This window comes from Geotrypetes seraphini, chromosome 8 (assembly GCF_902459505.1).
Source record: "Geotrypetes seraphini chromosome 8, aGeoSer1.1, whole genome shotgun sequence".
In the NCBI taxonomy this organism is placed as follows: domain Eukaryota; kingdom Metazoa; phylum Chordata; class Amphibia; order Gymnophiona; family Dermophiidae; genus Geotrypetes; species Geotrypetes seraphini.
The window spans coordinates 120,776,767-120,790,265 of record NC_047091.1 but is presented as its reverse complement, the minus strand read 5'-3'; the positions used below and the strand labels follow the sequence as shown (position 1 = coordinate 120,790,265).

The 13,499-nt window shown below is 45.3% G+C and overlaps 1 protein-coding gene across 1 annotated transcript in view; it reads right to left on the bottom strand.

Annotated features, from left to right (window-relative positions):
* Nucleotides 1–3,564: 3,564 nt before the first annotated feature.
* LOC117366212 (spindlin-W-like) overlaps nt 3,565–13,499 on the bottom strand; it is a 53,490-nt gene continuing 43,555 nt past the window's right edge. The window contains exons 3-4 of the mRNA XM_033957448.1: nt 8,248–8,481; nt 3,565–4,488 (exon numbers count right to left, since the gene is read on the bottom strand). Coding sequence (XP_033813339.1) covers nt 4,277–4,488; nt 8,248–8,481 — 446 coding nt within the window. The 3' untranslated portion in view covers nt 3,565–4,276. The remainder of the gene's footprint in view (nt 4,489–8,247; nt 8,482–13,499) is intronic.

The following is a 13,499-nucleotide window of genomic DNA, read 5'->3' as shown; positions in this document are numbered from 1 at the left end:
GTGAGTATGCTTTGACCTTGGAGTCTTAGACACTTTAATCACCACCGGTGGAACCAACTGCTGAGCTATCTGACCTGAGGAAACAGGGGAAGATACAGCAAATGACGTCGAAGCAAGAGCCACTGCAAACGACGAAGGTCTGATGAGGCTCGAGGTGGAAGCAGTAGGTGCAGAAGGAGCCTCGGTGGGAGTCGAGGCCGAAGACTCCTTCGAAGTCGAGGGATCAGTAGAAGACTCCATCTCGAAAAGCTTGTCCACCAAAATACGACGACACTTGAAAGCACGAGGCTGAAGTGTTTGGCAAGGCAGGCACAACCTAGGATGATGTTTCGACCCAAGGCACTTGAGGCAGCGTCCGTGAGGGCCCGTAAGAGAGATAGCGCGCTGACACTTGCTACACCTCTTGAAGCCCGTGGCAAGCCGGGACATAGAAGGAAAAATAGCCACTGCAAAATCGAAGCCCTCGGGCTGCGGCCGAGCGGCCTGTCCCGGAAAACGAACGGAAGAAGAAAAATTTTTTTTTTTAAACTAAAAATAAAAGAAATAAACTAAAGCCAGTGATTCGTGAGGAAAAAAACACAAACCGCGGTTGAGAGAAGGCACTGAAGAAGCACTCGACTGTTGAGTTCTTGGCTGAAGCTGTCAAGTTTATCGTTTGCCTGCCCCAACAATGCACAATGAGACAAAACGATCTCTGCAAGAGAGACAACTCTCCCAGGTCCCGGATTTGGCGGCTGAGAAAGTCAGCTTGTACAATTTCCACTCTGGCCATGCACTGTAGAGAGAGCCTGAGGGTTTAGCTCCATCCACCGAAATAACATCTGAGCCTCCTGATTCAAGTGAGCACTTCTGGTGCCTCCCTGTTGATTCACATACACCACCCCCGTGGTATTGTTGGAAAACACCCTTACTGCTTTTCCATCCAGGGTGTTTTGAAAAGCTCTCAATGCCAAAAGTATGGCTGCTTAAGCCTATGACAAAGTCAGAAGGCAAGTTTGCTCCCAGGGAATGGACCCTGAGTCTTGAGATGGCATACAGCAGGCTGGCTCCATAGGTTCATCTGAAGCTTGCCCTGTGAAGCTGCAGTCTGGATCCACAGAAACTGCTTCCTTTCGCAGGCAGAGAACCCCTCCAAAACGGATCTCAAGGCACCAAAGCCACCAAAAAAGATGAACTTGAGCAGAAAAAGAAGCAGAGCAGCTCAGAAGCACTTCTACACAGTTTGCTTGCAGAAATAAAAATTGTAGGGGATTGCGTGTTCCTGTGCTATTTATGAGGAGCAGGGGAAAAAATGTGTGGCTTTCTGCTAGACCTAGTTTGTGGTATGAGATAAAACACCTATCATACTGACACCCAAGAGGTTTCAACAGAATAATGCTACTATGCAATTATTTTAAGAATTATACCAACTCTTGCACTTAGATGCTTATCATAAGCTGAATCCTGTTCAGATAAAAGGAGAAAATAGGTTCATACCTGCTAATTTTCTTTCTGTTAGCTTGTAGACTGGTATAGTCCTTACAAATGGGTTATAATCCTCATTACTACCAGCAGGTGGAGAATGAGCACAAACTTGTAAATCAGGCTAGAATCGGCCCAGCAACCCAGTCTACCAAATAGCCAAGCAGAACTTAGGAAAGACTTCAACTGAAAACAGTATAACACACTCCGAATAGGAGTGGAAAAAAAACAACAAATACTTATAAACTACTGTTGGAACATGTGTCAACTTAATCCTGGAATAGAAAACATCCCCACAGCTCACCAGCTGAGCCCTAGCCGCTGTTCTTACTTCTCCCTGGCTCTAGAAAAATTCTAGATCCTGCAGAAAAAAACAAAATCTGCACACGAGCAAAACAAAAACCCACTATCACCGCACAAAGACAGACAGGGTGGGGGACTATATCAGTCTACAAGCTAACAGAAAGAAAATTAGCAGGTAAGAACCTAATTTCTTCTTCTGTATCGCTTGGTAGACTGGTATAGTCCTTATGAATGGGCCATACCAAAGCAGTACCCATTAAGGGTGGGACCCCCGAAGGGCTGACACCAGAACACATTCACCGAATACCACATCCAGACGCACTTGAACATCCACACAGTAGTGTCGTACAAAGGAATGCAGAGAAGGCCAAACTGCAGCCTTGCAAATATCCACTGGAGGCACCAGAGAAGATTCAGCCCAAGAAGCTGCCTGATCCCTAGTGGAATGAGCCTTAAGAAATTCTGGAACAGGCTGCTTCTTCAGAAGATAAGCGGAAGCAATAGTCTCCTTGATCCAGCGCGCAATAGTAGCCTTAGAAGCACCATACCCCTTATGAGGACCCGCTAGATGGACAAAGAGATGATCTGATTTCCTGATCTCCTGGGTCCTCTGTGCATAAGAGCGAAGGACCCGACTGACATCTAACTTGCGCAACTGTCTCTGCTCGGAAGAGCCCTCCCGGCTACCCAACACTGGGAGAACCACTGCCTGATTGACATGAAAAGGAGAAACTACTTTTGGCAGAAAGCACTTCCTAGAAAGCTCCAAAAAGGGAGCCCTACAAGAGAAAGCCCGCAGCTCAGAAACACATCTAGCTGAAGTAATAGCCACCAAGAAGACCGCTTTAAGAGTAAGGTCCTCCAAAGAGCAATCACCCAATGGTTCAAAAGGAGGGTGCACTAGAACTGACAGAACCAGATTCAGATCCTAAGATGGAACAGAGGGTCATACGGGAGGCTTGAGCAACTTGGCCGCCTGCCAGAAGCAAATCACATCAGGAATGGCAGTCAAACGCTGACCTTTCAATAACCCCCAAAAGGCTGACAAGGCCGCAAGCTGAACCCGGAGAGAAGACCAAGCCAGTCCCCTATCCAGGCCATCCTGCAAGAACTCTAAGATGTTAGGCAGGGAAAGCGCAAAAAGAGACCACTCCACGCACATCACAACACTCCTCAAACAGACACCAAACCCTCACATAAGCCAGAGAGGTGGAAACCCTCCGGGACCCCAATAGATTTGAGATCACTTTATCTGAATACCCCTTCTTACCTAGGCGACCCCTTTCAAGAGCCAAGCTGTAATACAAAAGGGACCCAGATCAAACACTGGAATGGGACCCTGAATTAGAAGGAGTCCAAAACAAAATTACAACAGTACTAAGAGGGGTGCTCATTTAGTCTTACCCACCTGCTATGGAGACTGAGACAGACTGAGTTGCGGGGCAGATTCTAGCTAGCTTGATATACATGTTTGTGCTCAGTCTCCACCTGCTGGTAGTAATGAGGCATATAACCCATTCATAAGGACTCTACCAAGCAATACAGAAGGCAAGCAATTTCTAGCCTGATTTACTTCCAAAATAGGACAGATTTTGGAGATAAGTCATAGCCCTAGCCACACGATTCTCCTTTTACAGCAGTTTAATAGCTTGGTAACACAGCAGGAATCTTGTTTGAGCTGTACACAAGTAAGGTTATAGGATTCTAATTCTTGCTTATAGTACAATACTCTTTTCAGCTGTGTTTTATACCAAGCAGCACTTAAAATGCTGTATTATACAGTAGACAAGAGACAGATTCTTAAGGGTATCTCAAGCACACTTGTGCCTAATTTAATTACTAATCCATAACAGTATCAGAACTCAAAACAAGGCAAACCTCTACAAATTTACAGATGTGTGGCACAGCCACTGAGGAGGCAATTTTCTCCAGTGGTAACATTAAATCAAACATACAAAACTACTTCCCTGACATTAATCCAGCACAAAAAAAAATTTAAACCCCCCCCCCCACACACACACACACAAAAACATATCAGCAAATATGACTAGTATGTTCAAAATACTAAGTTAACAGCCATTTGACCATTTACACACAAACAGCTCAGAATGATTACTATACATGTCTATATCAATCAGCTCACTATATGCTACATTAAATGGCCTTTGACTCCAGTGAATATTATCTTTAGAGAACTAGATTACAACACAAAGTTGAAGGCTCAACATTGGTCCACGTCAGAAATCTGCAGTATTACAGGAAAGTATCCTCCAACTCAGGACTAAGGCAACAATATCACAGTGGCACAGTTTTTTTCCACTTTAATTAGTACAATGAAAGTATATTGTATTCTAAAACCTCTGCCTCTCCCATCTTCATGGTTTGGTATCCTCCACTTCTTATTTCAGCCAAGTGGGGAACAGACCAGTCTTTAGAAAATGGACGGGTAGTGTTACTAATTTAAAGAAAAGGAAAACACGCATCTTGGAATCTAAGCCACATCCCACTCTGCTCAAACAGCTTTCACCAAGTCATAGACATAGATATAAAAGTCATTGTCGAATTTAACAAAGTAGACAGAAGGCCTGGCTGGAACACGGTAAATAAACATTCCTGTCTTCTTCACTCCTTTTTCAGTGACATACTCTACAGGTTTTCCCACAAGATTGTCCTCCGCTTCAATTGCTCCTGGTTCTTGCCCAGGGGGCACTAAATGCTTATTCTCTGTAAGAAAAGAGAAAAATAATAGGGCAGGTTAGCAAGATGAAGTTTTAGCAGCTGCCTTTCTTTAAGGCAGCTGGCCTATACACAGATCCTCACTTTAGAGGGAAACCTAACCTAGAGAGTACAGATGGGGAAAAACATACTACCGTATATACTCGAATATAAACCTGGATTTTTGGGCCAAAAACTTGGCCCAAAAAATGGGGGTCCCGGTTTATATTCGGGTTAATGCCCCCCTCCCAGAATTTTTTAAGGCCTCCACGGCCAGGCTCTGCCCCACTCCTCCTCCATGCCCTATCTTTCTACCTCTGCTGATTGTTGGTAGAGGTGCAGGAAGGGGAAACCAACCACAGTATATTTCGATGATATTTTTGGAGCGGACCCTCCATGTCCTCTCACCCGCCAGTGCCTGCAGATGCCCAGTTTTTAAAAATCAGACCCAGGTGCAAAAAAGTGATATGTGCTAAAGGATAGTGAAGCAGAATGCTGGAGTTGGCAACGTTTTGCCTGCCAATCAGCAGGGAATACTTTGATAAGCACTTTGCTCTCTCAGGTTACACTTTCCAAAATCTCAACATGCAAGCAGGATTACGAGGTGTAAAGAAAGACTGCCGAAAACTTGGAAGAGATGAAGCATGTCAGTAAGTGCTTCTCTTTTTTTGCTACGTCACAGCCCAGCAGCAGAAATTAATTTGGCAGAAACGGGATAGAGGGGGAGAAAAAAAAAAAATTAAAGAATTTGCAACCTAGCTCCTTTAGCTCTCATGGTACAAGGAGAGAAGTCACTTAGGCAGCTTTGAGGAATTTTAGTTTTTCTGTGTCCAACACTGGTGTCCATACCTCAAGAGGGATATTACTCTGTTGGAGAAAGTGCAGAGGCGAGCCACGAAACTTGTCAAAGGAATGGAGCATTTGAGCTACAAAGAACGACTCAGGAAACTGGGACTGTTTACCCTCGAGAAGAGAAGACTGAGAGGGGATTTGATAGAGACTTTTAAAATATTAAAAGGATTTGATAAGATAGACCAAGAAGCAGAAATGCTAACATTTTCAGATGTGACTCAGACAAGAGGTCATAGCCTGAAACTAAGTGGCAGCAGGTTTAGGACAAATGTCAGGAAGTTCTGTTTCACTCAGCGAATGGTGGGTGCTTGGAATGTACTCCCGGAGGAGGTTGTGGCAGAGACTACGGTACTGGGATTCAAGCGCAAGTTGGATGCACACCTTCTTGCATATCATATTGAGGGATACGGTAAAGTCAGGTCTCCAAAAATGAGTACCTAATTGGGCCGCCGCATGTGCGGAGCACCGGACTAGATGGACCTCGGTCTGATCCGGTGAGGGCGTTTCTTATGTTCTTATGCAGCAGGCAGGAGCAAGCTTTCTGAACTCCTGCCCTGCTGCTAACTGGCTGCGCAGATCCGCTTAGTCCATCTCAGCGGCAGGAGCAGCAATGCGATTTGGCGCTGCTTCTTGGCGCTGAGCGACTTCCATACTGGCTCCCGCAAATTCTCGCAGGATTCTCAGCAGAGATAGAAAGAAAGGGCAAGGAGGGGGGACAGAAGGCAGAGCATGGGAGGGAGAGTGCAGAGCCTGATGGGGGAGGGGAGGATGGAAGGGTGCTGGGTGCAGAGCCTGACAGGGGAGGGGAGGAAGGAAGGGGGTTGGGTGCAGAGCCTGACGGGGCAGGACACTTAAATATTAAGCTGCCCGACTTCTATTCGAGGCAACCATTTTTCCTCCTTTTGGGGGGGAAGGGGGTTGTCTCAACTTATATTCGAGTATATACAGTAGGGGTGCCCAACGCGTCGATCGCGATCGACCGGTAGCTCAGGAAGGCAACTTGAGTCGATCCCAGAGCCCATCCCGGGCTCTGTGATAGACTCGTGTTGCCGTCCCGATCTACCGGGCCTATCAGCCTTCCTCTCCCCGACGTCAAAGACGCCGACGCCGGGCATTAGGCTGTTTTTGTCATTTCGGGGGGGGGGGGGGGCGTGGTGGCGGCAGCAGCAACAGCCAAAAAAGAAATCATCCTGGCCCGGGTCGGTGTCATACTCCGGAACTTCTACCTCTTCCAGCAGCCCTCTCCCTTCTACCTGCTTCCGGCCACACCCCCTGCTCCGCGGCTCTCTTCGGCAACTCAGCAGCAGTGATCGACACAAGCTTCTGACGTCGGGGCCTACCCTCTGCGATCCCGCTTGTTTCAACTTCCTTTTTCCACAAAGGCGGGACTCGTAGAGGGAAGGCCTCGATGTCGGCAGCTTGTCTTGATCACCGCTGCTGACGAGTTGCTTAAGAGAGCCGCAGAGCAGGGGGGTTTTGCCAGGTGCAGGTAGAAGGGAGAGGGCCAGATGCAGGACTCGTGGGTGAGGGAGCAGAAGAGAGAGAGAAAGAGAGAGGGGAGGGAAATAAAAGGAAATATTTCATACTGGGCTGGGCCGGAGTGGAGGGAGGGTGGAAAGATTCTGGCTACAGGGTGCATTAACAAAGGAAAAGGGGGGAAGCTGAAAATGGAGATAGTAACACAAAGAAGAGAAAGAGTAAGCAGGACCTACTGAATAAGGATAGAGATACAGAGGGGACATGAAGAGGAGGTGAAATATAGACATAGAAGTAATGCTGAAAAAGTGTGTGGCGGGGGGAGGTAAAGACATTGAAAGGGCAAATGGTGAACATGGGGTAAAGACAAGGACAGAGACAAATGAAGATTCTGAAAAAGTGGTGAGATAGGGATATAGGTGAGATGGACACAAAGAAGGGTGATGCTGGAAAATAGGTGGAATGGTAATTCTGACAAACACAGAAGGGAAATGCTGGATCAAAGAGAGATGGGGCTCAGGCTGGATGGAATGAGGAGAAATGCCTTGTTGGCCCGGAACTTCCTCTCCTACGTCAGAATTGACGTCAGTGAGCGGAATGCTGGTCAGCGCGACGCTTCTGCAGGGAAAGCTTGGGACAGCGGTGGCTTGGGGGCTGTTCCCCGATGGCGGTGGCAGCAAACCGAGTGGCTTGGGGGAGGGCACGGAGAAAGAAAGAAAGAAAGGGGGCAGACAGGGAGACAGAAAGAAGAGGGAACAGGGAGACAGAAAGAAAAAGTTGGGGGAGAGAATGAGGTCTGGAGGAGAGGAAACATACAGGAGGCTGAAAGAAAGATTGGATGCACAGTCAGAAGAAGAAAGTGCAACCAGAGACTCATGAAATCACCAAACAGCAAAGGTAGGAAAAATGATTTTATTTTCAATTTAGTGATCAAAATATGTCGGTTTTAAGAATTTATATCTGCTGTCTATATTTTGCACTATGGCTCCCTTTTACTAAACCGTAATAGCGTTTTTTAGCGCAGGGAGCCTATGAGCATTGAGAGCAGCATGAGGCATTCAGCGTAACTCCCTGTGCTAAAACCTACTATTGTTGTTTAGTAAAAAGGGAGGGGGTGTATTTGTCTATTTTTGTATTTTGTTACTGAGGTGACATTGCCGTGACCTCTTTGAAAAAACCCGGAATATGAATAATTAACATTTTCTCTGCCTTTCAGTGTGCTTTGTGTTTTTTTTAAATTTTATTGTTGATAGATCATTTTGACTTAGTCATTATAAAAGTAGCTCGCAAGCCCATAAAGTGTGGGCACCCCTGATATACAGTATAAAAACCAAAAGCACAATACTAGAGCTTGACAAACCCAGAATTAGGACAAAGTCATTAGAATAAAGGACTCACCCATGAACACAAGAGTGGTTTGGGTTTCTAGGCAGCACTTACCTGACTCTGGTATGATTTGCAGATCTCCATCCCTCTGGTCCTGCAGGAGAGGATATATATAAAGGATAGGATCTTTTTCATATGTGATATAATGCCAGGATGTCATGATGGGGGAACGGGATAGCACTAATCCCCGCCATTTGTTCTTTCTTCCATCCTCCTTCTCAAAAGTGTGCGTCACAGCTTTCCCCACCAGCGCCTCTGCAGCTGCTGTATCCTCACTGTTCCGCAGGACTGTGATTGAACACAGGCACACTGGTCAGTCATACTTCTGGTTTTGTCATTTTTCTCTTGTCCATGGCAAAGGGAAGCTATGCTCATGAACAGAGTACATGTCACTCTTAAACCACTTATCCTTCTTTCTTAAGATCAATTCCAACAAAAACAATGTGTTGGTTGACTAGTTTTATAAATAAGGTCTTAATTGAGGGTTTATATCCAGGTCAGCTTGCTGATACCGTATTGACACCCATTCTGAAAGCACTGAATGTAGGTTTGAGTAAAGTTGAGCATTATCATCCAGTAGCAAATATTCCATGGCAGGCAAAATTGCTAGAATTTATAATGTGTTGATACATCTTCTAAGGGTTGCCTGCACCTACACAACATGGTTTTCGACTGCTCCATAGTACAGAAACTCTTTTATTAATTTTAGTTTCTGAAATAAAAGGAGATTACGTACTTACCCTGGTAAGATCTTTTCCTGTAGATAGGTGAGACATTCTAGACCAGTGGTTCCCAACCCTGTCCTGGAGGACCACCAGGCTAAATCGGGTTTTTAGGCTAGCCCTTATGAATATGCATGAAGCAGATTTGATTGCCTCTCACTTCCATTATGTGCAAATCTCTCTCATGCATATTCATTAGGGCTAGCCTGAAAACCCAATTGGCCTGGTGGTCCTCCAGGACAGGGTTGGGAATCACTTTTTAGACCATGGGGTTATTTCCCTTTACTCGCATGGACTGCGGAAGAGAACCATTCCAGGTTTTCCACTCTGCTTCTAGAGTACTTCACAGACCAACTTAGCTCCACCCCCAGTCACCAAACATGAAAGGACACATCTGTGAAATAGAGGCACCTGCAACAACAAGCTAAACATTGTTCTGCTTTAAACAACTAAACAGCACCCGTATCCGCCAACATAGGCTTCAAAGGAGCTCAGGAACTACTCCCAGAACAGGGTGAACCTATGTACAACTAATTCCCAGCCTCTAAGGGCTAACCAGCCTCCACAAAACAAGATGGTAACAGCTAAGGAGGCAGAAATGTGACAATGAAGTCTGAAATCTGAATCTGCAATCGGAAAAAAGGCACAGCAAAGACAGAGTGGGGAGTCTAGAATGTCTTATCTATCTACTGGAAAAGATCTTACCAGGGTAAGTACATAATCTCCTTTTCCAGTGCAATAGGTGAGACATTCTAGAGTCTAGACCACAGGTGTCAAAGTCGGTCCTCGAGGGCCAGAATCCAGTCGGGTTTTCAGGATTTCCCCAATGAATCTGCATGAGATCTATTTGCATGCACTGCTTTCAATGCATATTCATTGGGGAAATCCTGAAAACCCGACTGGATTCCGGCCCTCGAGGAGGGACTTTGACACCCCTGGTCTAGACCATAGGGACATACAAAAGCAGTCTCCCAGAGAGTCAGGGTGGGCTTGATGCGACGGTCTTCAAGACTGAGGACCCGAAAACTGAGTCACGCTTGGCAGCAACATCCACTCTGTAAAATGTGCCAAATGTGTGAACAGATGATCACGTCACCGCCTTGCAAATTTTAGGAGGAACAGATCACACTTCTGCCCACAAAGAAGCCACACTCCTAGCAGAATGCGCCTGAACATTGAAGATTGTTTTCCCACCAAAATGTAAGTAGAAGAAACGGCCCTACGGATCCACCAGGAGATCGTGGCCTTAGAAATGGGAGCCCCTCGCTTTACCGATTGAGTCAGCACAAAGGGTCAGAAAGGCGAAAATCATTTTTGACCTCCAGCTACTGCAGCAGAACTCTGCACACATCCAACTTTTTCAGGAGACAATCTTGATGTTTGGAACCTGTCGGCTGAAAAACAGGCAAACATACCTCTTGATTGACATGGAATGCCGACACTACTTTAGGCAAAAAGGAAGGAAAGGTCTGAAGTGAAACTCCCTCCTCCGAAATTCGGAGGAAAGGGTCCCTACAAAACAACGTCTGCAGCTCGGAAACCCTACGGGCAGAAATGATGGCGACCAGAAAGTACAGTTACTTACCGTAACAGGTGTTATCCAGGGACAGCAGGCAGATATTCTCACTGATGGGTGACATCACCAACGGACACTTCAAGAACTTGAAAAAGTTCCTGACGCTCGCACTGCGCATGCGCGAGTGCCTTCCCGCCAGACATAGGCGCGCGGTCCCTCAGTTAAGATAAACCAGCTAAGAAGCCAACCCGGGGAGGTGGGTGGGTTGTGAGAATATCTGCCTGCTGTCCCTGGATAACACCTGTTACGGTAAGTAACTGTGCTTTATCCCAGGACAAGCAGGCAGTATATTCTCACTGATGGGTGACCTCCAAGCTAACAGAGATGGGATGGTGGGAGAGTTGGCCAAAGAAAATACAATTGTAAAACATAATGGCCGAAATGCCCATCCCGTCTGGAGAAAAAAAACCCCAGACAATAGTGAGAAGTGAAGGAATGGAAAACAACAAAAAGCTGCCAGAATTCAAAACTTAGGGACTGGGACACGATATCCCCGTGCCAGGCCCGCCAAGGAAATGAGAACAAGAGGGAGGCAATCAGCCAAGTGAAAATCGTTCCCATGAGTTGAATCAAAAGAAAAGGTTGGGATAAAATCACTGCAGCTCCGACCTGAGTAACAAGGAGGAGAAAAAAAAACACTTATAGGACAAAACATATAAAGCCAGTATCCTTGTAGGAAAAACGAGGTGCAGGAAACAACACAGACAGAAGAACTGACTGAGCGAAATGAAAATAATATTTAATTTTTATTTTTTTAATTTAATTTAATTCTTATATACCGCTAATAACCGTGAGGTTTCTAAGCGGTTTACAAAAATAATGCATTACAAAGATACAATAGATAAAAATAAATAAGATAGATACTTGGAAAATTTCCCTAACTGTCCCAAAGGCTCACAATCTAACTAAAGTACCTGAAGAAACAATTTATGAAAAATAAAGAAAAAATATAAAGATAGAGATAAATATGAATATTCCAACAAGTAATATATAAATAACTATTTTACATCTTACAATTGAAAATATTCTAACATCAGCAAATATCAGGATACAATTATGAAGAGGGAATTTTTAGCAGACAGGGAATGTGGATACCTAGTGTGAGGAAGAAATTCAGGATAAGGTGTTGAAGTTATGTTCACAGGAGAGTGTCTGGCTAGGACAAGAATTTCTTAAACAAAGTGGTCTTTAGTTCTTTCCGGAAGATGCTGTAGATCAACCTATCGGTATCGATGAGATAGCCTAGCCATGATTGCTGTCTACCAGCTTGAAACTTGAAAGTTCTGTCCAGGAAGGTTCGATATCTGCAGCCAACGATTTTCGGGTATGCAAACAGGTTGATTGTTTCTGGTAGATCTAATGGGGGAATAGAATTCAAAATAAGGTAGGAGGTAATTAGGGGCCATTCCCCAGATTAATTTATAGCAAAAGCAGGATAACTTGAATAGAATTCTTTCTTCGAGTGGTAACCAGTGTAGTCGTTTGTAAAAGGGACTAACGTGATCACTTTTCTTTAGTCCGAATATTAAGTATAAGATACTGTGGACATGAACACAGGCTCAAATACCTAAATTTAACCAGACCTTATGTATAGGTCCATTCTCTTTTTAGGTTTAGCTATATTTGTAAAACATTTTTTCATTACCCTCCTGATGTTGTTTTTTCCTTAAATGTATCCTTACTTTCCTTAAAAATTGTAGTTCACCCCTCTCACTTATGTATCACTAATTATTGTGTACATACATTATATGTTTACACTTCTCCCTCCGGATTCGCGGAGGATAGGGGCAGAGCTGGACCGCGAATGGTGAAATACCGCGAATATCTTCTGGTCCGGCTCTGACCCACCCGCGCCTCCCTCCTGCCTTCCCCCCGGCATCCCGGCCTTACCTGGTGGTCTAGCGGGCTTTCGGGACAGGAGCGATCTTCCTACGCTCCTGCTCCGTGCAGATCGCCAATAGGAAATAGCTGCCGCGAGTTCCCATAGTCTCTCGAGACTATGATGGGAACTCCCCACAGCCATTTCCTATTGGCGATCTACAAGGGGCAGGAATGTAGGAAGATCGCTCCTGTCCCGAAAGCCCGCTAGACCACCAGGTAAGGCCAGGATGCCGGGGGGGGAAGGCGAAACCTTGGGGTTTTTTCTTTTTTCCCCCTCCCCAAAAAATTGCGAATATGTGAAATCACGATTGTTGAAACCGCGAATGGGGAGGGGGAAGTGTACTTGTACAAATTGTTTTATTTTGCCTCCCCAAAATTTTTATTGTCATACACATTGAAATTATTTGATATTACGTGTATAACAAACTTTTAATAAACTTGAACACAGAAGCACCTTGGCTTGATGAAAGACTGATAAGGAGGAAGCTGCTAGCAGGGCATGAAACTCACCGATCCCCTGGAAGAGATGAGACAAAGAAGGAAAAACCATTTTCCAGGTAATAAACTCAAGTGGAGCTGATGCCATTGTTATAAATGGTAGCATCAACAATCAGGAAGAACCACAGGAATAGTCCAGATGACAAAGGGTGGTTACCACCATGAAAAACCCCTGTCATGATACTGGGAACCAGAGGAGAAATCAGAAAGAGGGCGCTCCTCGACAGAGTAGACACCGAAGAGGGAGTGGAAAATATGATAAAGGATCTGCAAATGTTAGAGGAATGGTCTAATGCCTGTCAACTAAAATTCAATGCAAAGAAATGCAGAGTAATGCATTTGGGGATTAATAATAGGAAGGAACCGTATATGCTGGGAGGAGAGAAGCTGATATGCACGGACGGAGAGAGGGACCTTGGGGTTATAGTGTCCGAAGATCTAAAGGCGAAAAAATAGTGTGACAAGGCAGTGGCTGCTGCCAGAAGGATGCTGGGCTGTATAAAGAGAGGCGTAGTCAGTAGAAGGAAGAAGGTGTTGATGCCCCTGTACAGGTCATTGGTAAGGCCCCACTTGGAGTATTGTGTTCAGTTTTGGAGATCGTATCTGGCGAAAGACGTAAGAAGACTTGA